The 25,444-nt window shown below is 36.9% G+C and overlaps 1 protein-coding gene across 3 annotated transcripts in view; it reads left to right on the forward strand.

Moving 5' to 3' along the window:
• Positions 1 to 25,444, forward strand: part of csmd3b (CUB and Sushi multiple domains 3b) — a 463,214-nt gene that overhangs the window by 129,082 nt on the left and 308,688 nt on the right. For all 3 annotated transcript variants that reach the window (XM_088090048.1, XM_088090049.1, XM_088090047.1), the window contains one exon: positions 25,016 to 25,128. In XM_088090048.1, coding sequence (XP_087946174.1) covers positions 25,016 to 25,128 — 113 coding nt within the window. The remainder of the gene's footprint in view (positions 1 to 25,015; positions 25,129 to 25,444) is intronic.

The raw sequence follows: 25,444 nt of genomic DNA on the forward strand, positions 1-25,444 counted from the left end.
GTCTGTCTGTCTGTCTATCTATGTCAGTTATTTTATAGTGTGCACATAACCTAGGTCGTTCACATGAAAAGAGATACCTCATTCCGCATTCCTCAGCACTGTGAAAGTTAGAACTCCTTGCACATCTTCTATGCAACTTCCAGAGCTCTACTATCAGCTTGTGAAAACCCTTACTGCTCTTACACTTTGATTTCCACTCAGGAGACTTGACTCTCATCACTGCTTGAAGGCAAAGTTTTGTTTCACAATGCCAGGTTTTAAAGACTACATTCTAACTTGGCGGAGGAATAATTATTTTTATTTTCCTAAAATATAATTGATCTTTGATTTAATGTGTTGCCTTATGGTTATCACAGTCCTCACTCAGTGCTTTTTTTTGTATCCAGAGACTTTACACAGGCAACACAAGGGGTTGTGGGTAATATGCCTGTGGTTTTTTATCTTTGTTTTTAATGTAGCGTTTGTCATAAAAGTTATTTCACGTAAACAGGGAAAACAGGCCAAAGCCCTCAGGCAACAAGCCATTCTAACAGTCAACCATCACTTAGGGCATGCACATACATCTGAGTGTTTGCCAACATTTGTGTGCAGCTTCTGTGGGTACGTTACTGTGTGTTTGCGTTTGCGCCCGTGAGTATACTGTTTGGTGACACTGTGTGTTGTGTGGTCGTTTGTTGCCTTCAACAAGTCAAAGAGGTAGTTATTACTGCAGGCAAGGTTATACACTTCAGTACAGACACACACACACACACACACACACACAGGAATACGAGGTTGTTTATTGCAGTAAACATGAAAAATTGATCAGGGAGACCACTAGCTGACCTCTAGAATCTAACATTTCAAAAAAAAAAACCTTAATATCTCAAGCCAACAAGTGCCTCACTGAAAAGAAGCCATTTTACAGATGTTGCACAGAAAGCCAGAGCTCACTTTCAGTTCAGTCTAGCAAGATTTAATTAATCACAATGCACATTAATACAATATTGTTGGAGGGATAAACAAGACTTGAACCCAAAAGCAGAGTCTGAAGGCAGCAAAAATATATTTAACACTGTCTTTATTCATTTGCCTGGTGGGCAGTCAAACATGACAAGTGAAACTTAATAAAACAGCCAGCAGGTTTAACACTGGCAACAGAAATCTATATACAGATGACTAAAGGGCTGCACTGCTAAGGTAGCTTAGATGATCTGACCTAGGGTAAGTGAAATACTTTGCCTACTATACAGTATGTAGAGTACACAACTTAAGAAAGGTGACTACTTACAGTTATTGGCAGGTGATTCACTCATTTATTTTGAATATTGCCAGCACGTGAAACTTGGGTCCTGTTAAGCATTGCAATTCATTTTGAAAGCAATTAAAGATGGGGTAGGCAGATTAATTTTGGCGTTACTGGGCAAGAACCCCATAATAAACTTTGAGCATATTGTTATTCAGGTGGTCTGAAAGAACACTAGACATCTGCACCTCCGCTTGGCTCTGCTTTCAGGCTCTAGAAAATCTAGGCCTTGACATGAGACTATGGTCAATCACAGGTCATCTCAGAGAGAGCATGTTTTTATCGGCTGTTTCATAAATAGAGATGCACTGATGGGTGGGGATGGCTTCATGTTCACATTAATGTGGCTAACATTAGCTAGAGTCTCAAATCACAGCGTGTCCTCTGCCTCACTACCAGTCACTATAGAACACTTTGGCGGGAGGAGAGACCGCAGCAGCTTCAGAAATGAACCCCCTTTCAGCCACTGGAGCAACTTGAATCTCACCAGCATATACCCCAGCTCCAGGGGACTGGACAGCCCAGACTTGTCACCAGATAAGCAAACTTTCAGTTGCTGCTGTAACACATGTTAGACCTATTGTGTCACCCAGTGCTGGAAGGGGTTTGTGCTTGCTAAATTCGAGCCGCTAAAGCCACAGACCAGAGCCCATTTTTGGAGCTGCTGCCCGTTGTACTCCAGGAAAAGGAGTCCATAGCAGTGGGGAGCAAAGCGGAGGGACAGTGGGCTGGCTAGCTACCTAATTCTAGTCTCATTTGTGTTCTGATAGAGGGGACGGGAGTCTAAGGGAAACACTGGGTTACTGTATCTGCAATAAGTAAGCCTATGCATATGCCCATGATTGTCTGATGACGGGGGCTTAGGACAGAGAGGGGAGAGGGGAGAGCTGCAGCTTTATATCATAAATGCCAGGTAACTGAACAATTTTAAACATGTCATAAAAACGCGTCAAAAAAGTCTTTTGTATACAATTGCTATGAGTATGTGTAACTGCTCTGATGGGGGTCTCAACGTTTGTGTGTGTTTGTGTCTATCTTTACCCAACATATTTCTTCTCCTACATTTGCCCTCTGTCTCTCACCATCCCATCTCATCCTCTCATTTCTTCTAGTCTCCCTCCATCCATAAATCTCACCGTTGACTGTCCCTTTAAGGTGCTTTCAGCCCTGACACCCCCCCTTTAAATGCCAGCCGACACACGCAATCTGTCTCTACCTATCTGCAAAATACAGGTGTGTGCACTTGCACGCACACACATTTGTGTGCATCCCACATTAATGTGTGCGTCCCTTTCGGAATGTGCATTCACGTGCCTGTGTGCCCCTTTCTATGTATGCCAGTCAGGTTTAATAATAAGTGATGAGATAGCCAGCAGCCTAAACAAGCTTTAGCTCAGGGGGGCAGCACTCACTATCTATCTAAGTGCCTCAGAGAGGGAAAGACAGAAGAAGGGAGAGAGAAGCAGGTTCACAGCATTTATCATTTAATAGTGGGAGCAGCAACTCCTTATTTTTCAACAATTGAAGTTGGATACTGTTTACTGTTCCTTGTGAACAGTCATGGCTGTTCCTGTGGTGTTCTTCATGAAAGTCTCTTAAGGAACAGTAAAGTGTTTAGGAGAGTGACAGGTAAAAGATTCCTTTGCATGTGCAGTCGATATGTATTCTAGCCTATATGCTACATATAGAACATCTCTTAAAATCACACATATCTTGGAATTATGGTGGATAAATATTTCTTTTAAGTGTAAAGATATGGTAACAGAAAGGTAACAATTAAGGGGAATGATTTTACAAATCCTGGTGCTGACTGTTAAAAGTGTCAGTTTTTTTTTGTCCTAAACATGAATGTAAAGTAACTACAGTACAGACAATCACAGTACAGACAATCACAGTCAAAAGCACAGACAATCACAGTCAATCACAGTCAAAAATGTTTCACATCCCCCAAAACCTGCAATCAAAAAACACTGGAGGAGACAGTTTTCTGCTACGCAATCATTGAATTGGGCCGTAAATGTGCGTCAGTTGGTGTCAGTATGAGTCTCTGCATATTTGTCTTGAAACCTCTGGGGCTGACAGGGAGGTTAATCCACTATTCAACCCCAGTCAGAGTGTCTCTCCTTGGGGGTGCACAGAGAGCAGCGATGGCTCCTGTCACCTCCAAAGCTCTGGGATGAGAGATCCCCCCCTCCTTCTTTACGATGCACCACAAAAGGGCTTATCATCCCTGGGCATCACAGCAGTGCTGAGGGGGATTGGAGGGAATGGATGTTTGCACTGCAGGGTGCCAATAAGTTGCAAAGAGTGGCATACAAACACACGCACACATATATGGTCGAGCACATTTGCACAGTTAGGCACACACTGCTGACATATGGCAAGATAAAAAGAGAGTCTGCACATGGCGGCTGGGGAAGTTTTTAGATTTTCTAAACACACACGAGGCACATATGCGCATTGGTTAGCATGCATACAGACCCGCAGACAAAGCCATGCTAGAAGCACTGAATGCTATCTGCTGGAAGGAAATTGGTTTTCTCCCATTCTGACCCCTCAGTCTGGTGTTGCTGAGAGTGTGTGTCGTGCATTCAAGCATATGTGGATGAGGGTTGAGGAGGTGTACTCTGGCTTTTTGGGAGTTTATGTGTGTGTGTGTGTGTGTGCTATTTTTGTGTGTATTCATAGGTCATTTAATCTATATTTGTTCTTTGATTCAATGTCATGTATAAATATTTTAATATACCTTTGCCTCAACAGATATGATTGGTACAGTGAATCAGTTGCACACAGTGATTACCTCTTGCTCTCTTTTGGGTGTATTAATGTTTTATTCAGCTTATCAGACATTTTATGGACTTTAGAGAGCTAACATGCCTTTCTGTCTTTCACTTAATCTCTCTCCTTCCCTCTCTCATTCCCTCTCCCTCTGTTTCTCTCTCTGATAAATGGAGCTAGTCAATGAGTGGGATGTTTGGGTGACCTGGCCAGGGGTCCTGTTTGTGTTTATGTGTACCTGTATCTTGTGAATTCACGTATGTGTGACTAATTTAATGGATAGCATGTCACCATGGTCAAGGACCCCCCTACACACATACAAACACACGCACACAGATACACAGGCACACTGGAATACACACAGAGCTCAGGGTGGGTAGGGAATGACTGATTTATAAGACACACCAGTGACTATTGACCACATGTACTGTAACTTGAAAAATGACTCTGTGTGTGTTTGTGTGTGTGTGTGTGTGTGTGTGTGTGTGTGTGTGTCACTCAGGCTAGTGTTGTTAATCAATCACTCACTACAGACCCTGAACTTTGGACACGAGTAGAGGAAATAAATCTACTGACATGAAGTGGAAGAGAGGGGAGGAGGAGAAAAGAAAGAGGCGAGGAGAGATGTTTTTTTTATCAACTAAAGAGGATGATGCTCTTTTTACTTTGAAAATTTTACAAAATGCTATGCTTAATTTAACCTTTATTTAAATGTATTGATGGAGTAGACTTATTTAAAGTACTGAAGTTCTTTTAACTATCCTTTATTGGAGATCTTTTCTTACAGTAATAATCTGAAAAAGTACCTTTGAATGAACACAGAGAAGGTTCAGTGTCAGTGATATAACTCAAGTGCTGCATCTATCACACGTGGCTCCTTTTATTTTGTAAATTTCTTCTTCTTTTTGTGAAGAAGATAATCACAGATTATCACAAGCCCTCCAGCATGATGACCTCCTCTGTTGAAGTGTAAAATTATTTCCAAATGTAATTTTAGATTCATGTTCTTAAATTGTTCTTTAGTCGTGGTGAAGGCCATGTAAAACAGTCTTTAATTTGGAGGGTTCACCTCATCCCCTTATTCCTGCAAGAAAAGCATAGTTATATTTGTCAGAAGTGTCATTTGACTCACACAGCAAAACATAGGCAAGCACATGTAAAAACAAAAGAAGGAGACTGAGACACCAATAAAAAGACCTCTAATTTTGTCCAATATTACTAGGTCTTAAGGCAGTGAAAACAACTTTTAGGCACCCGAGTGTCTCGAGTTGGGTGACTGTCTAATGAAACAGGACAGATACGTGCTCAACTTGAGGTCAGATATCACTCAGCCAATTGGGAAAAAGAAAAAAAAAACGTAATTAACTTCAGGGTTTCAAGACGTGTGTGTGTGTGTGTGTGTGTTTAAGAGAGAGAGAGAGGGAGAGAGACAGTTTGTTTGATGATCATGAGAATATTAACTAAACAGTTGTATGATGAAACAGCAATGAAATAAGAGAAACTGGTGTTCAAGAAATTATGTAAATACAGCATTCAAAATTCTAAATAACAATATGAGAATGTGTGTTGTGGGGGGTTGATTTAAGTCTGTGGCCATTAATGTGACAATTGCGGCAGGTTTAATTTTGCATTAAAATAAATGCCTGGATTATAGAGAGAATCTGATTTTAAATAAGTTAGAGTCGTAATTATCCAGTATATTTGCAAAATCAAGTGCCACAGGAAGTAGTATGCCATGAACCTATAAGTGTCCTTACTGCATTTCATTTATTTGTTTAAATCTCTAACTCTCTTTATATACGTAGAGCACACAATCAGTAGCATATAGATATATTCTAAAATTTCATAGGTCGAAAAAGAATATATTAAGTGATGAATAATAAAGAAAAAACAAGTATGTCATTACAGGCTATGTGGTACATGGTTACTGCATAATACACTTTAATACATCGTTTTAGAAATGTAAATGTAACCATTGAGAAACATTTGCAAACAGTCTAATTACTTGTAATGAAAATGTAAAAAAAATAATTCATTGAATCACATGATACTATAAAATACAAGAAAATTCACTTCTTTTCTAAGGTTTTTCATAATTCCTCCTAAATTAAATTGCAGGTCTAACTTTTATGGGCATTGATAAAGTGAAAATGTGTAATGACTTATTGTGAGTCATTAGTTAAGAATATAATTACCTTAAGACACAGAGCGAAGAATACCCTCTTCGCAAACACTTAACACATCTCCCTCTCCTCTGTCTGCAGTGGTTGCCATGATAAGATTCAGCTGTTAGCAAAAACCTCAGTTTTGGTTTTGACATTTTTTAGGTATATTTGTTTTGTCACGTGTCTGCTTAATTTAATACTTCGTGCCATGAATATATAATCATTGAAAAGAGACACCAGAAAAGAGGCTCTAACTCAAATACCAGTTCCACATTTTTTTATAGCAAAAGCAAGAAAGCTCAAACTTGCTGTTCACATTTCAGACAAAATAATTCCATATACACTGATTTTTCTTTATTCTGAGCGGAAAGACAAGCAGAGAAAGGAAGATTAAGAGAGGCAGTGGGCAGTGTGAACAGAGGAACTGTATTGGTGTTCACGTAGAAAGCTACCAGCCTCACGGGAAAGAGGGACGAGTGAAAAGAAAGTAAATGGCCAGGAAATTGACACAGTTACTGTTCTCCCAATGGAAGGAGTTGGAATGGTAGTGCAGTCGGGAGGGAGGGAAGGAAAAGAAAAGATGGATGGAGGAACATGAGGAGAGACTAAAGGAAGAGGAGATTCAGAGCATTTTGGTTTGCAGTGTCAGGTCTTGGGTCAGTATCAACTCAATAAAATACAAACAAACTAAAATACACTTACACACTCTCTCACACAACCACAGATGAACACACTTTCTCTAGCTCACAGACAAACACGCCTAGTGGTCTCCTGGTACCACTCCTTTGGTGGTTAGAGACTGGTAGCTACACAATCTGACACCCGCTGAGGGAAAATAAACAGACTTTAATACTGAGCTCATATCCCCATTAATTCTGATGAGAAAAAGATGTAAATTGGCACTCAGTTCTGTTTTCCATTTAACTAGCCCTTTGGTCATAAGGTGGCTGACACCAACTGAGATTAAGTCGCTCAACAATAAATATCTCTGTAATGCATAAATGTGCTGCGAGGTACTTTATAGATTGTACCAGCAGTAATGCAGCAGTAACAGCTTGACCTGCCTAAGATCTGACTTAAATGTTCAAAATGTCACTCTGTACATGACAGCCATGCATTTGATGATTGTGTTATGGTTTTTTTCCTCTGCAATACATTTGAATTACTGCTGATAATTATTGTTTAAAAGTGAGAACATTGTGGGGGCGCGAGGACATTTTGTTTTATTCTTGCAGTTAATAAAAGCTGATTCTAGATTAGAGTTATGTGTGTTTATGTTAAGGTGCTGGGTTAGGCAATTAGTAGTTACCATTAAGGCTTCAATAAGTTGCAAGGGAATAATAGCACTGAAACTCCATACAGAAGCCTCAAATCAACATATTTCCTTATCTATGTCTTTTTTATCCAGTTACCATTGTGAATATTAATCGGGAACAGCTACATCATGCATTTCTTTAAAGGATTAGTTTGATTTGTTGCACACTGTTGATCTTCAACAGTTAATTTGACCACCTATATTAATGGTCCAAACTGACAGAGGTTAGGTTTGTTTATCAGACCATTTCTTTTGGTCCCCCGTCCTATGGATGACCTATTTATTACTAAATATTATAGATGAGATACTTGTTCTGAAAGAAAAACAGAAGTTAATGTAAAAAATGTAATATCCATAAGTTCAACAAAGCTATTCAGGAAGACAGTGGGATTATACCGGATAATAGTTACTGTCAGTAAAGTGAAATGTAATCTATATTATCATAACTATGCATGAAACTGGGTAATTTCACATTCAGGCAGGCATTCACTCCACTCCAATGAATATCTATCCCAAGCAGATGAGAGTGCATGGTCTGTAGGTCCGTATCAGATGACTCTTTGATGTGATTAAATGATGCAGTTCATATCAGATATGATTTGATCCGAGAAATTATTTTTCAACACGACACAAAACCTTAAGTGTGCACCACCTGTCTCATTCTGTCCGTCTGTCTTTCTTCTATTTTATTTTTTACAGTTTCTCTTTCAACCCTGTCTCTCCGTCTTTCATGGCAGTAATAATAATGAAAAATCTCTTTTTCCTCTCGGCAATAAAGAGACCATCAGATACAAGGGAGGAAGAGAGAGAGGGAAACAGAAACAGAGATGCGGGGGGGTGTCTGACAATCGCATTAGCCAGACTGCATGGTTGCTTTTTTGGAGGAAAATAAAGAGAATGGTGTGTTTCTATTATCTGTTCGTCTGTGTGTGTGTGTGTGTGTGTGTGTGTGAGAGAGAGAGAGAGAGAGAGAGATGCCCATTATGTGTGTCTATGTGAGAGAACAGAGAAAGCACTCTGCTGATATTAGCTAGTTCTTCATTCACTTGCTAATGTGATTTCACTCTATACACCACGCAGGCACATAAACACATGCATACCCAAGTACACACACACACACACACACACATACATGCTAACATGAATAATAGGGGACTATCTAAGTGTACTATCCAAGAGGAACCTTTATTAGCAATCATTTTAAAAATACAAAACTAGAATTGAAAAATTCTGCACTTTGAGGTCTTCTTTCACAATATTACTGCAAATGTGATTTTACAATTTTTTAAAGAAATTGCCAAGAGGGACCTGAAGCCTTGAGCGGCGTCTGCCTATCAAAGGGGGACATCCATATACTGCAGTCAAACTGGTTTATCCTGGTTCTCTCACCTATAGAGTGCTTCTTTTCACTAAAACTTCATTTGTATCTTTAAAAATGGGTATGTAAACTTTATTGCTTTTAATATATCAACATTTTTTGTGATAATAAATATTACAGAAATAATACTTGCCAAAGCAAAGTATATCTTTTAAAGAAGGCTCCCATAATCCTGTGAATTCAGTTTTATCTTACTATTTACTGTTAATAACTTTATTGTTGTCTTTGTTTTATATATATATATATATATATATATATATATATATATATATATATATATATATATATATGTATATTTAGACCAGACCAATTGTAACTACCAATGTATCACCAAAAATTCAGAAAAGAATAAATCTATAAACGAGTAACATTATACATGTAAAATGATCAGCAATATAATTACTTATTTTAATAAATAATATATTTATTTTAATTAATTAATCACTATAAAATGATTTAACACAAGTCTGTGACTAGACCTCCAAAAGCTGTTTGCTTCCAAAAGAAAAGAAATCAAACTGTGACATGACAGTTGAGCTCAGGTCCAGAGAAGTCAGTGGCGTTTCTGGATTTTGTTGAATCCCTAGCTTTCACTTAGCATAGTAGAGTCTTAAATTGCATTTATAGATGCAGTGATGAACTGTGTTCACTGTCAGTGGTTTTCAGTGTCCCCAAGCTCATTTTGTGATATCATGTTGGTATTTAATGCAGTGTAGCTTATGGGTCAAAGGTCATGGCCATTCATTTTTGGTTTTTAGCCTTGTCCCTTTTATGCAGAGATTTCTCAAGGTTCTCTAAATCTTTTCATGCTATTATGGCAGATAGTTAATGGATTTGAACAGCAAATATCTTGTTTTGTAATGTATTCCTTTGTGTTCACAATAGTTTTTCAGTGATGGATGAAACACCTGTGTTTGTTATGTATTTTAGCATTATCTAATCTAGACCCCATTCAAAGATGTTTGTTTTTTAATGACTACAGTCTGTAACACATACTACACACACTGGCATGCAGCATTGTCACAGTGCACAGAGAGTGTGTGAAGTGAAAGGCACATAATAAATGTTACGATAAGTTCACAATGACACTCAGCTTTACAGGACTTTACATTCCAGTATTATGAAACTGAAACTTTTCTTTAGCACTTAAAGTTTAACTGGTATGTTAGTGTTTTTGATGGGCATTGAAATGGTGATGAGCCACCAACAACTCATCTCAAAACCATCACAACAGGTGATACACATCTATGAATGGGCCTTCATAAGTCGACTTCTGTTTGTACTCTTTGAACTTTGCACTCTAAAAAGAAAAAAAAATGTCCACACTCCATTTCCTTTTGTAAGAAAAAACTAAAAAGAAGTTTTAAATTAAAATTATGTAACATCAAACTTTGACTTGACCTTTAAAATTGTTCAATTTCCAAAATACTTACCTGACCAGTTTTCACAAGTAGTGAATGTCAATCAAGTTTTCAATATACTTGTGTTCTCAGTCTGTACTTAAAGAAATGCAACTTGGTGCACATTACAGAAGAAGGTCCACCCTTGAGTAGGATATAATGACATGAGTCCACTGTTGGCTGGTACATAATGTCACAAGTTCCTTCTTAGATAGCACTGGAGTGGCGTTCACACTCAACCATGTAAAGCACATACAACATATTTAATAATACTTGTGAAAAAATCTTCATCTGAATAATGTGTTACATTTCTTCTTCAAAATATGATTTGTTAGTATGTTTGTGTAACAGAATATAAAGGCTCAACTTTAGTGGCTGGCTTAACCTTTTATGGCTTGATACTGTATTAATGGGAAATTATGCCCATTTCTAAAATACATACATATTATTTCTATGATCTAAAACAGTCTAAAACATTAGTAAACATGGGCAACTTCTGGCTCCCATATCCAAAAACTGAGTGCTTGTGATGTCATGTGATATAAAGTGTAGAGTTGCTCCATTGATACGAAATTGTGAAAGATTTTCTAGATGACACTGAGAACAGCCAGAACAATGTTATAAGTATATGGGAACATTTTCTGTTCAGAACTGACAACACCAATATAATAAAGTTCATTTGGGTTTAAGGGATAACAAACATTCTGTTGGTCCCCAAAATTAGGCTCTCGATGAGCAGAGGGAGCAGCTCCAGACTTTATACTTCATGACATTACAAGTCTGAGACTTCTTTCTCTAGTGTCTAGATCAGAGATATCACACATACTGGCTGATCCCTTGGCCATGGAAAAAAACATCCTGGAATTCCTACTTTAGATGTTCACCTTTTACAATGAAGGGTTTTTAGAAAGGACTAAAACGATATAAAGGTCAGTAACAGTATTTGCTGATTAATCATAAAAATAGATTTATTATCAGACTTTTACTGGAAATTCCCATTAAGAGTTATTACAAGCACAGGATCTCTTTTACAATGTATGTGCGTGCTTTCAATGTATATGCATAAGAATGCATTTTCTTTTGTTGATCAACATTACAGAAAAAGGGCCACACATATAGAATAAAGCGGCAGTGGTCCCAAGTTGGCTGGGTACATAATGACACAAGTTCCTTTTTGATAGACAGAGTGATATTCACACTCCACCATAGATTAATGAAAAGAAATAGAAAGGTGCATTTTTGTAAAGAGAAAAATATCTAATACAAAATGTATCTATTCAGTAGCTTCTCATTGTTTAGTAAATTGGCACCAGAAATGTTGCCATTGTAGCTTTTTAAAATAAAGGCTATAATGTGAACACAATTATAACTTGTCTTAGTATTCACTGTGACGTGACAGATGAGCTCAGGTCCGGGGAAGTTGGCAGTGTTTCTGGATTTTGTTGATATCTGGCTTTCACTTTGCATAGTTAAGTCTTAATTTGCATTTATAGATACAGTGATAAACTGTGTCCACTGTCAGTGGTTTTAGTGTCCCCGAGCTCATTTTGTGATATCCTTCAGTCATGTTGGTATTTAATGCAGTGCAACTTTATGGGTCAAAGGTCATGGCCATTCATATTTGGTTTTTAGCCTTGTCTCTTTTATGTATTTCTCAAGGTTCTCTGAATCTTTTTCATGCTATTATGATAGGTAATGGATTTGAACACCAAATATCTTGTTTTGTAATGTGTTCCATTGTGTTCAAAATGAATAGTTTTTAGTGATGGATGAAACACCTGTGTTTGTAAGTGTATTTTAGCATTATCTAATCTAGACCCCATTCAAAGATGTTTTATTGTTTTTAATGACTACAGTCTATAACATATACTACACACACTGGCATGCAGCATTGTCACAGTGCACAAAGAGTGTGCATGAAGTGAAAGGCACATAATAAATAATATATTAACACGATAAGTTCACAATGACACTCAGCTTTACAGGACTTTAAATTCCAGTATTGTGAACTAAAACCTTTCTTAGCACTTAAAGTTTAACTGGTATGTTAGTGTTTTGATGGGCATTGAAATGGTGATGAGCCACCAACACCTCATCTCAAAACCATCACAGCAGGATACACATCTATGAATAGGCCTTCACTAGTTATCTTCTGTTGACCCCATTCAAAGAGGTTTGTGCAACCCAGAACCAAGTTTTTATTATTGTTATATCTATTTTTGGTTGTTTTTGATAACTATATTGTAACACATAGAGTTGTAAATTAGTTGGCAAATACAGGCTGGTATACAGCATTGTCATAAGTGCACAGAGAGTGTGCATGAAGCATGTGAGATTGCTAAAATAAGTTTACATTGACACTCAGCTTTACAGGTCTTTACATTCCAGTGTTGTCAACTGAAACAACTCTTTTTAGCACTTAAAGTTTAACTAATGTTAATGTGTTTCTGATGGCCATTGCTAAAAATTCAGACAAACAGAGCCACTGAGAGCCAAGATGCCCTACTGCTTTAGAGGGCCACTTAATAAATAATTACCTTTCAATTATTTCAGTGATATTACATACATGTGGGTTATTATGTCACTTCCCAGCAGATGTTTCTTCATGTGAAAAACATGTTTAACTCCTTTTTTGAATAGCTTGTAGTCAATTGTGCAATTGGCGACTTACAATGTGGAATTCTGCTTGTATTTCTACTCTTTACAGTTTAACACATTATCTTACCCAACATCCACTTGTTTAACACAGGAAAGAGGAAAAAGCCGTATGTTTCAGCCAGATACAACATCTAGGATATGAGAAGTAAGCAACCCTGAAGCCCAATGTAATGTCCTCACGACCATAACGACCATCGTCAGCTAGAAGAAACCATCCCCGCACTGCAGGGAATCAAGGCCTGACAGATTTTCACAGGCTGACTTGCAGAGAATCAAACCCCTCACCCACTGCAGGTCACTCACTTCTCAGTGGCAGCAGTCTCCACTGTTCAACACTCAAAGTTAGGATCTGAGAATCATATGGGTGCTGGTCACTCCACCTCTTCAGTGTAGAAGAAATTACATATTTTGTCCACTTCATCAACTGAAGGCCAAGTAAATATAAAAATATATCTATAAAACTGTGTGTGAATGTAATAAAAGACAGATTGCTTTTCTAAAGAATGCACAAAGCCACTGAATCAAATGTACATAGATCATACAGAGATGAATAACATTTTTTTCACACATATGAATACTCGGCCTCTTTTAGGATGCATCTTACTCCATAAATGTGGTAATTTTACATGTCGGTATCATCTTTCTGAAGTTGGCAATACTGTATTATAGGCATCATTAATAACTTGTTAACTTGACTGTTAATTATACTTTTGTCAATACTCCTTGATAACCAATGAAGAAATGATAACTAATTAACTTTACCCATTATAAGTAATGTTATAGATTGTTATTTTATTAGTCAAATAACAAGACTTATACAGTCTTGTATAAATACATAAACTAAGTATTAATGGTTTCCAACTAATTTGTAAACCTTGTAAAAACAAAAAAGTAAATTATACAATATAAATATCTCTTGGATAGATAGACCAAATATTTATAACACTTTGTTAACTATTAATAGTTGGTTTGAAAACTGTTTATAAACATTGTTTGGATGGTTTCTATAAAGTTGCAACTGCTAATGGTAATAAACTGTTAAACTGTTAACAAATACCATGTAGCAGATCTTGAAATACTATTTGGAAGACTCATTATAAAGTTGCAGTTGGTGCTATTTAAATCTTTTGAGTCACTTAATAAATAATGTCTTTCTAAGCACTTTGTAAAGTATACATACACGCTTGTCCCTTCATTAAATTTTTAATAGGTTACAAAGTTGTAAAACAACAATAACCCACTACATTTATCTTTGGCTCAAAGTTGCATGTCAACATTGACTTTCTGTTCATATATGTGTTTAAAATGATAATCACACAATCAGGACACAAATATGTACTCTTTATGTAGCTCGCCTATAAAACATTTAAAAGGGGCCAAATTAGTTTTTACTCCATACAATCAATAACCATTGACAACATTTTAACTATCTAAATAATGTTTGTAGATGCTTTACAGAGTATCTAATTCTGTAGTATTGTTTACCTCTTTAGTTAAAACAGAACCTTTTATTATAATTAGAATAATGAAATGTAAACTTGAGGCAATAACCTGTGCAACATCAAAATGGTATGTCATGAAATAACAGATGTAATCATTAGGTAACTGAATATGTTCAACTGTTACATAAATATCCATAATAGTACAAGTTTTAAAAAAAAAAACAGTATTTAAAATGGGAATTAAAGTGGAGAATTGTATGCCTACTCCAGACAATTTCAGGGTGTTCTTCCAATAATCCAGGGATGTTGTACTAACCAAGATAAGCAGTGTGTGCTACTTGTTAAACCCAGGATGGGGGAATGAAAGCCACGTTTCAGTCAGTCTAAATCAGATACAGCATCTTGGATATGAGAGAAGTTAGCAACCTTAGCTCAATGTGTCATGTGCTAACGACCACATCAGCTAGAAGAAACCATCCCCTCGCACTGCAGGGAATCAAGGCCTGATAGATTTTCACAGACTCCCTTGCACAGAGTCAAACCTCACTCACTGCAGGTCACTTCACTTCTCAGTGGCAGCAGTCTCCACTGTTCAACATTCAAAGTTAGGATCTGAGAATCATAGGGTGCTGGTCACGCCACCTCTTCAGTGTAGAGGAAATTACATTTTTTGTCAGCTTCATCAACTGAAGGCTCATAAATCTAACAATATATCTATATAACACCATGTGATTGCTTACTGAATAATGCAGAGCACCACTGAATCAAATGTTTAACATCATAGAGAGATGAACAACAATTTTTTTTCACAAACAAATGAATATTTAACCTCCTTTAGGGATGCATTTCGCTCCATAAATGTGCTGGTAATTTTACATGTCAGTGTCATCTTTCCTAAGCTGGCTGTTAACAGACTGTTAATTTCACTTTTGTCAATACTACTTGATAACTAATAAATAAATTGCAACTACTGATGGTACGCTGATACACTGATACACTACTGATGGTATATTGTTAAACTGTTAAAAATACCATGTAGTGGATCTTGACATATTATTTGGGAGGCCATTTTAAAGTTGCATTTGCTGTTTTAAATCTTACAGTCACTTAAAAAATGCTTTGTTTCTCAGCGCTGTGTTAAGCATGCATACGTTTGCCCCCCATTAAATGTTTTATAGGTTAGAAAACTATTTATTTTCATATATAAGTTCAAACTGTTTTATGACCACACCTTTTAAATTTATATCACTGCAGCTCAAAATGAAAAGGGTTCAGGAGGTGAAAAATGGACTACATAAATTCAACATTACAGATCAATAAATAAAACCTATGTTACAAAAACTACAATAATCCACCATGTTTTTTCTTTGGCTCAATGTTGCATTCTGACATTTTATTTCTGTTTCCTGAATATGTTTAACATGATGATCCAACGATCACTCTTACTCTTTAGTTTTGTTTTACTCCTATAGTTGAAACCAAACCTTTTATTATGATTAGAACAATTAAATGTTAACTTGGCACAATAAACTATGTAACATCACAATGGTTTGCCATGAAATTCATGTAATTATTAGGTGATTAAATATGTTCAAATATTTAACTATCCAGTAAAAAAGTACAACTTTTGTATCAGTATTCAAGCTAGTGGAATTTGAGTGGAGAATTATATGCCCAATCTGTAAACTTTTTAGGATGTTCTTCCCAATAATCCAGAGATGTTGTACCAGCTAAATAAGCACTGTGTGCCACACTTGCTTAACCCAGGACAGGGGACAGACCCATGTCTCAGGCAGTCAGAGTTGGATGTAACATTCTAGCTAATATAAATTAGCATCTCTGAAGCTTAATGTGGAATGGCCTATTGACCATCGTCAACAACAAAGAAACCAACCCCCACACTGCAGAGAATCAAGGCCTGGCACAGAGCTGCACACGCTGACCCCTCACCTCTCCAAGTCACTCATTTCTCAGAGGCAACCTTAAAGGCACATGGGTGCTGGACACTCCACTCAGTCAATGTGGAGGATTGTTTAATGCTTACATCATAAACTAAAAAACCCTTTAAGGAATTTGAAATTCTTCATATAAACTAAAACTGTGTTGAATAATAATAAGTCCCTCTTGTCACTGCAGCATGCACACAGAGAGATGGCAAATCATTTAATCCAATACAAAATGAGTAGTCAGCCTCTGTTAAAGACACAATCCATAAATGTGCTGTGGTAATTTTGCATGCCAGTACACCCATTTAAAAACTCTCAGTTCCCTCTCCTACAACAGAAGACTTTAAAGGTCGTACACAGCAGACAATCCAATCCAAATCTCTCAGCGTTATTTTTTAATTTACTTGAAAGTGAATCCTATTTTGATCCTAGTTCTCCAGTTTTTGTATTGTTGGCTGTTTTATACTTCTTTAGTTGTTTTAGTAGTTGTAGTTGTTTTGGTTTTCTTGAGATCTAGTAATGTGTATATACAATTTTGTTTGTCTAATGCAGATTTAAGATTAATTTAAAACATTGGAGAAAATATAAAACAAAACAAAACAAACAAAACAAGAAGTGTCATTTTGTACAGGCCAAGAGGGGATGAAAGTGTGGACTGACTTTCCTTTTTAGAATTTAAAGTTAAAGTACAGCCAAAAACCTATAGAATTTGAAATAGTTCATCTCAGCAGTTGAACAGAGGGTTTCAGAGGTTAATCATTCCTCTAACTGACTTATCCCTGTAACTGAGACAAACTGATTGCTCACAAAAACCTCCCATATTATAAATACCATTAAAGATTGCTCTAGTCATTTATATCATGATGGGTTGTCAATGTGTTTTCAACACAAGGTAAAAGGAGCACACTCTTAAACAGCAACTCAAAAACTTATTCAGGTGCATGATTCAAAAAGCAATGTACCTAAAAAACTAAATGATATTTCTATCTCAATTTCCTAAAAAATAAATAATTTTATTATTACATTTTTGTAAGATTATTTTCTTTGAACAATAATGCATCTAACTTTTTTCCTATTCTTGTCATCATTTATCCATGTTGAAATGGGAATGTCACTCTATACTATATATCTAAGATGGAACTTGTGTCATTATATACCAGCCAACAGTGGACTCATGTCACTTTATACAACTCAAGTGTGGACCTCTTTTTCTGTAATGTGAGCGACAAATAAAATGGATTCCTATAGATGGGCACACATACATTGATTTCAACCATAACAATAAATGCCAAATTCAGTTGATTCCTGTGAATTCTGGGAGACCCTGCAATTTTGTCAAATCACTGCAACTATACAGAATTCTTAACTATTTAAACCGGTTAAAATCTGATTTTCACTGTATGTCACCCACAACTAATCCACTCAGTTCCTCAGTTGCCTCTAAGTATTTCTGAGTGGCTTCTGATGTTTTACAAAGAAGACTTTGGACCAGCAAAAGCTATTTTTAAATTATTTGCTTCATTTTATGCAAATATTGGTTTCTGAAAGGCATCATTCAATGATGATGAAACTTTATTCCTTTTTTTAAAAAAAAATAACATTTTGTTTTAATATTCTTTTCCCAATAGAAAAAAACTTTTAAATCCTCAAAATAAAACCTAAAACTTGTATGGCATTTTTTTTTTTGCTTATAAAAACTGTTAAATGGAAGTTTTTGAGTACGTCCATCCATATTCTCAAGTGATGCTAGCTACGCAAGATGTATGCAGATGTGCTCGTGCTGTCTGGCTGTCTACTGACGATATAATATCAATGCCGCTGGCTCTGTCCGCTATGTTCTCATCTCACATCATCCTGCCATGATCCAGATTGATGCAGGTATGCCAAAAGCACTGACAGAGGAATGTATTTGAAAAGTTAACAATGAGAATGGACTGAGGTAGCCCCTTTTTAAACACAGTGTCAAGCTATAAAATGGTAAAGACATCCACAACGGCTGAGCCTTTATATTCAGTTACAAAATACATACTTACAGATCCTTTTAGAAGCAAAAAAATTACATGATTTAGTTTAGATATATTTACAAGTAACTTGTGTCATTAAGTACCAGCCAACTGTGGACCCCTGTTGCTTTATACTACATAAGTGTGGACCTCTTTTTTGCCTGTAGAGAGTAGATCAGCAACAAAAATGCATTCCTGTGATTATAGAGAAACAAAACATACGTACATTTGTAAGATTGACAGAAATCTAGTGCTTCTAGTGCATCTAAAAACTCAAAGGGAGTTTTGGAGGATTGAGCTAATCTCAAGGTTAAGGTTAAATTCTGATAATAAACTAATTTAAGCAATTCATTAAAATTAGTAAAGATCTTGCTGGTATTTTCTCTCACATTTTCTTCCTACCATTATTATTATTATTATTATTATTATTATTGTTGTTGCTATTGTTATTGTTCTCCTTTCTTTAGATTTTAAAATATTTCCTTGCCCTCTGGGAAGCCGTATTGATAAACAGTGTCAAGCTAGATGGTTAAGCCATCCACTAAAACTGAGCCTTTATAGTTTGTTATAAAATATTAGTTATAATTATAATAATCACAGTCATTGTAATCATAGTTGAGGAGTAATTTTTGAATTATTTAGGTGAGATTCTTTTTTGTGTAAGTCTTATCTATCTCATTTTTATTTATTCTTTACATGGTGGAGTGTGAACGCCAATTCCATGCTATCCAAGAGGGAACTAATTGTCATTATGTACCAGCCAACAGTGGACTCATGTTGCATTATCCTATGTTTGGACATGTTTATAATGTGCACCCACAAACAAATTACTTTTCTATAAGTACAGACTGAGAGGGTATATTGAAGTATATTGAAAAACTAATTGACATTCAGTGCTCGTGAAAAACTGGTCAGGTCAGTATCGTCAGGGACTGAACAACTTTAAAGGTCTAGTCAAGGTCTGATGTTACATCATTTTACATAATTAAACCTAAAAAGAAAAATCACTGCTGATCATTTTATGTAAAGGTTTATTCTGCTTGGATTATAGTTTTCTTGCTTTTTTTAAGGCTCTAAAATACTGATTTCTCTCCTGCCTTCTGGGTAGCCCTTTATTTTATTACAGTATAGAGCTTAAAACTTATGAAATCACCTAAAGCCAAGCCTTGAATTTTAATGCAAAGACTAATAACAAATCACGTTTCAGGAGACTGGTGTCTTTATTAACCCTATCATGCTATTTGTATCATATTTGATACATTACATTCTGTGGCCTTCATGTCACCCACATTAACATTACTAAAGCCTGTTTAACGGCCCATCTGCAGTCTGAAAGGCTGCTGGGGAGAGGAGTGTTAAAAGCGACGTGTGTGAATGGGTCGTTCAAATACCAGCTCCAACCAGGAGGGAGAGCTCTGAATATGGATATAAACACTCACACACACTTTGGTCCCCTCTTGGCAAAATCTGAAAAATTTCACCAGAGGCCATAACACATGATTTTATGATGATTTAGAGCATGTCCAAGTGGGGACTTAAAAAATGTCCCCTGTTAGTTTTGCCGTTCCCTGTTGGTGACTGTGTAACGATGAGTATGTTCCCTGTTATATATATGCGCGAGTGCACACACACACTCCCACTGGAATAGACCTTGAATGTCAGACGCCCTCTGTTCCATCTTTCTTTCACTTGAAAAGAATTTTGGTTTTACCTCATAAATCTCAAAACACATAAATCCAGTGATAAATTGTTACACAGGAAATAGAGAATGCACAGTGTGTGTGTGTGCGTGTGTGTGTGTTTCAAAAGTTTGTTTCTGCAAGAGTGAAGCATTACAAATAAGATATTGTAGAGGAAGCAGAAGAGAATAGTTTGAGGTTTATTTACATAACACAATATTTGCTGTTTTCTTGCTGGCTGCGTTTTTATCAAGAAGCTTCTTGGAAAAACATGAATGCACACAGTGTGTCAAAAGGATCTTTCATTTTCTTTATTTTATTGGTGAATGCCTTTTGGAACAACACATCTTTTTGAATTGAAATGTGACAAAGATATGTCAAGCCCCACACACACTAGCAGAAGATTTCGGGGAAAAAAATGCAGAAAAGATGCAAATATGTGCGGCAGTGGCCGACTTTTACAATTTTGATACCCGGAGGCAGAAGTGCAACCATGGTGCTAAATAATCTAAAAAAAGTGTTGAAGCAAGATGAATAATGTTAAAAGAAGGAATGTGTTCTTAGAAGGTGGCAGTGGGGCAGGCTTCAGTCATTGCCAAACTCTGTGGAAATTGCAGATTAATTGACACAGAAAATACACAGAACTTTGCCATATTTCCTTGTCACATAAAGCAACAGGACGCAATTTCACATACACATGATCATACAGAAGACATACCATTGTGTTGTACCACTGTAACCACTGAATGTTTTGTGTGTGGTTGAGAGAGCAGTAATCTGTATTGGCGAGTGAGGGGCATGAGTGCCCATAAACACGAGCAAAACTCTGTCCATTCATGCAGGTCATCAGTGTGTTTGTGTTATGTAATGGATACTTATTAGCTAGCTGAATTGCAGCTGATGGAGCATAACTCTTGCATTAACTAACAGCTGCGGTACCACCACCACCCTCTGGGCTAGAGTTGGGTCGTCCCTGATTTGCATGCATGTGATGGGACAAAAAGGGGACACTTATATGTGGTGTTTACAAAAGTAAGATTTTGGAATTTTATTTGAGACACTTGAAATGACAAGTATAAGGGGGGCTAATAGTTTTAAAAAAGTATGGCCAATAAGTTGCCCAGGTCAGATTATGTCACACTTGAATTCAGTTGCATTAATGCTGCAGTGTGTCCTTTTCTTCTGCTGCCTGTTAGCTGTTACCTTTTTTGCAGGCGTAAGTCTTGAGGGGATTACGCGTTCGGTCGTATGTGTGCGTGAGTGTATCTGTCTGTCCGCAGGTAGTCTTCCATACTACTGAACCCATCAACCTAAAGTTTCTGTGCCCCTTCATGACTGTTAAGGACTTTTAGTGGTTGCGATGGTTTACCATTTTGGAAAAATCTATAAGACGGAACATCTATGGACTGTTCACAATGTGCCACTATTTTAAATCTGTTTGTATGACACACCAAGATGCTTCATAGTCATGATTCTACACTAATAAAATTTCCATTACTGCTGCTGCCAAACCTTTGTGCTTTACTACCGCTTCCTCATATATTGTTATACAACTAAAACATTGTTTTTTTTCTGTAGTGGTTATAGCAGTACAGATGAAGTTAGCATGTGAACATGCAGAGATCGTTTGAGGGTTACTGTGTGGTTCGTTACACAGACATCATGGCTAGCATGCTTACTATCTGTTGGTCATAATGTAGGTAACATTGTAAGGACAGATACAAAACTGGAAAGGAAAAGAAAATCAAATAGGGCAGTGAATTAGCAGAAAGGAAAGCAAATCGCTGAAGCATAAAGACTGATGGGGCAGATATATTTAAAGAGTAAAAATGAGAGGAAAGAATAACCAAAAATAGGAAGGCAGCACAGACAGAGAAATACACAGTAGATATAGATTAGGAACAGAGGGAGAGATTAAAGGGATGGTTGGGTGCTTTTGAGAAAGTGGCCACCATTCGTGCTTTGAGTGGTATTGGACTAGATGAGAGAGAACGAAGAAATAGAAAAGGAGTAAGTCGGCTGAGAAATGGGAATCAAGATGCGAGGGAGGGCCAACTAAAAGAGAAGGGAAACTGAAAACAAGGGAAAGCAAATTGACAGGAGAGATAAAAGCATGTTACATGGGGTGAAGCCCAGTTTGGATGAGCAGAAAGGTGGACAGAATGATTAGAGAAAAGTGCATGTACAGGGGAGGAACAAATTCAAGTTAACTGTTAAAGAAAAGTAGTAGGAGGGACATGCAAAGCAGAGAGGATAAATGAAATAGAAAGATGAAAAGAGATGTTAAGAGATGTTAGAAAATGAATACACAATGGAAAGGAGGAGGTGAGAGGGTGAAAGAAATAGAGGAGGATAGAAAGATGAAAAGATGAGAGGAGAGGTGATGAAGTAGGCCCATAACGGAGGACAAAAGCAAGATAGGAGGGACAGGAAGAAGATGAAAGAAGGGTTGAGAGGAAGAAAAGACAGAAGGCGAAGTGAGGGGCAGGATTTTAAAGAAATGGTTGATTGTGGTTGTTTTGCTGAAAGAAAACTTAATACATTAAAATGTGCAGACAGAAAGACAGATGAGAGGGTTGAGCAGAGGGATGAGTGAAAGTATAGAGCAGGAGAAAACTGAATTAAAGTAAGTCATTGCACTGTGTTCATGTTTGAAGTATTTCACAAACACTGTGATAACTAAAGACTCATTTTATGGTTAAAAGTCCAGGGTTCCCAGTTTGTTAAAGGTAAAGGTCACAGAGAGATACAATCTTTTTTTTTGCCTCAATCACCTTAAAAAGTGGGAGATTACTTTTAAAAAGTCACAGGTACAAAGATTGCTAGAAGAACATTAGGTTTGTATGCTGTGTCAAGGATTTTCTGACATTAGTGTTTTCCTCTTAATGTCATATAAAGATAAGAGGGGTGGTGAGGATCAAACTGGAGCTAACAGCTAACTAATAAGTAGCAACTGAATCTGTTCCAGAAAATAGAGAAGAAATGCAGATATAACACTGAAAGGTTCATGTTTTAAAGTAAAAACTGGAATGGAGGGGAGAGATATTTGTTCAGTGTAAAGTAATTGCAATTAAAGTGATAAAGTAATTGCAATAGCAGTAAAACACTATATATATATATGTTTAAAGTAAACAGTTTTTGCTTGTAGGCAGTAATGTAACTGCTATCTAATAATCTCTACACAAATCCACATAGCAAGAATGATACATGTGCAATTTCAATCAGACATCACTCGATATAACGTTACAATCACAACCGGGCATGAGAGTGATTTTTTAATTACTTTATTTTTTTAACATAATGAAAACATTGAAGGTGCAGTGCAAGCTTTGTAACATTAAACTTGAGTATCAAAGCTAATCTCTACAGTCTGTGCTGTTCAGAAAGGTAGGCCTACTCTAATCCCTACCCACAATTTTGCTTGGGTATTCATCTTGGTCCCTATTATTAGGTTAGTTTTTTATTTTTTTTGCAACCACTCAATGGTAGTTTAATGTAAGTACTCAAATATGGAAATTACTTAAAATGCCCATCCCTAGAAAGAAAATTGGTGAAAGTAGAGAAGAAGGTTATAGAGAAAAGTGAAATTAAAAAGATCAAAGCAAGAGAGTAAAAAAAATAGGGGACAGAGGTTAAAATGAAAAGTAGTGAGACAGAAGGAAGTAAAGGAAAGGTAGCTGTGTGAATGCCAGGGAAGGGGAAAGGCGGAGAATTAACAAGGAGAGAGGAAGATGGGAGGTTTAGGTGGGTAAATGCCACAGAGAGTAGAGCAGAGAGGACGGCAGAGAAAGTGGAGAAAGGCTGTTGAGGTAAAGAGGGAAGAAAAATCAGTTGGGTGACTTAATGCTAAAGGAGAGCCTGGTGCTAATGGACTGAGGAAAGAGAAGGAAGAGAAGAGCTGAAAGAGGAAGGAAGGGAGGATGAAGGTGAAATAAAAGGAAGAATGGTAGCTGCAGGACAAGAAAATGCGTTGCAGTGGCAGGAAGAAGGTTTGGCTCTTGTCCATACCTGAAGGAAAAAAAAAGCTGGCATTTCATTCCTCCATCTCTCTTTTTCCTTGTTTAATTTAAGAAATCTGAAAGCTGAAGACACACCTTGGCTGTTTTGTGCAAGCTTACTTTTGGAGGACACAGATTAAAGGCAGCCTTGCCTTCTCACTTGTTCCTGGTTTTTTTTTTTTTTTTGGTTACCTATTGTTACACAAAGCCTTTTCAGTATTACTGGTTAGCTGACCAATGGGCTCACTCTTTTGTTGGTACACTTTCATCTTGTGGCTTGGTTTATTTAAAAGCTCCTACCGAGTCGTGGGCTTTAGTGTAGCCCTCTTTATATTTTTCAATAATGGAGAGTTGTTTGTGTTCTGCTTCACAGGCTCTATGCCAGGCAGTGGCACTGGTACGAGCACACATCAGACACAGGAGTGTGATCAAACTGGCAAACTATAATTATGCTTGTCTCACGTGGCAAACACCATATAAAGTTCATAAGGAGTTCCTTAGAAAGCGGCAAAGATGCACATTTTCACTAAACTTTAAAAAAAAAAGGGTAAAAATTTGATTTGAAATTTTTTAGAATTGCAGTGTTGCTGAAGTTTGCAACAGAAAAAAATATGATAGATTTTAGATTACAAAAAAAAAGAATATCAGTTATTAAAAAATATGTTTGAGTTTTTGTACTTTTACGAGTTACCAATGATGATGGTTAAGTAAATAATTACATGTTGGTCAAGCCTGTAACAAATATCCTCTGCACTCTTCTAGGTACAATTTGTACTTCTTTTTTTTTCACCTGATGAATGTTGTTTTTTTTAACACATCAATATGTTGATCTCTATGTTGCTATAGGTGTTAATGCTGAAAGGCCTTCTGTGTCGTAGACAATAGGGGGGTTCTTGTTTTTCCTGCATGTTTAATGTGTCCGGTAATTTGCTGAGAATGTCAACACACTCTCCTCTGTGTTTCTACAGGCTGACAGGCTTCCAGGTTCCTCCCCCTGTCACCAGTACAGGGAATGTCTTCTCTTTGAGGTTGACCAGCGACTTTGCCGTCTCTGCACATGGCTTCAAACTCAACTATGAAGGTCAGTCGGCATCTGTATGTATTTGTGTTTGCGTGTGTGGGATGATATGTGATAATGTACAGACTGTGTCAGTGTCGACCTCTACGGTTCAGAAAAACGAACATTGTAAATAACAACCACCAGCTACTCACGAAATATCACATAGAAGTCCATAGCTCTAATAGGACCGTGGGTGTGGGCCATGTAAGGAAGACATTCAGACAGCAAAGAGAAGTAATTGAGCAGGTGAACTTTGTGTTTTTTCCTTGAAGCAACTCTTGATATTTGCTTGAGACATTGTGCTTAGAGAAAGCTAAATACCACACATAAATATCAG

Source organism: Plectropomus leopardus, chromosome 17, assembly GCF_026936395.1.
Source record: "Plectropomus leopardus strain MGB_pleo_1.0 chromosome 17, ASM2693639v1, whole genome shotgun sequence".
In the NCBI taxonomy this organism is placed as follows: Eukaryota; Metazoa; Chordata; class Actinopteri; order Perciformes; family Serranidae; genus Plectropomus; species Plectropomus leopardus.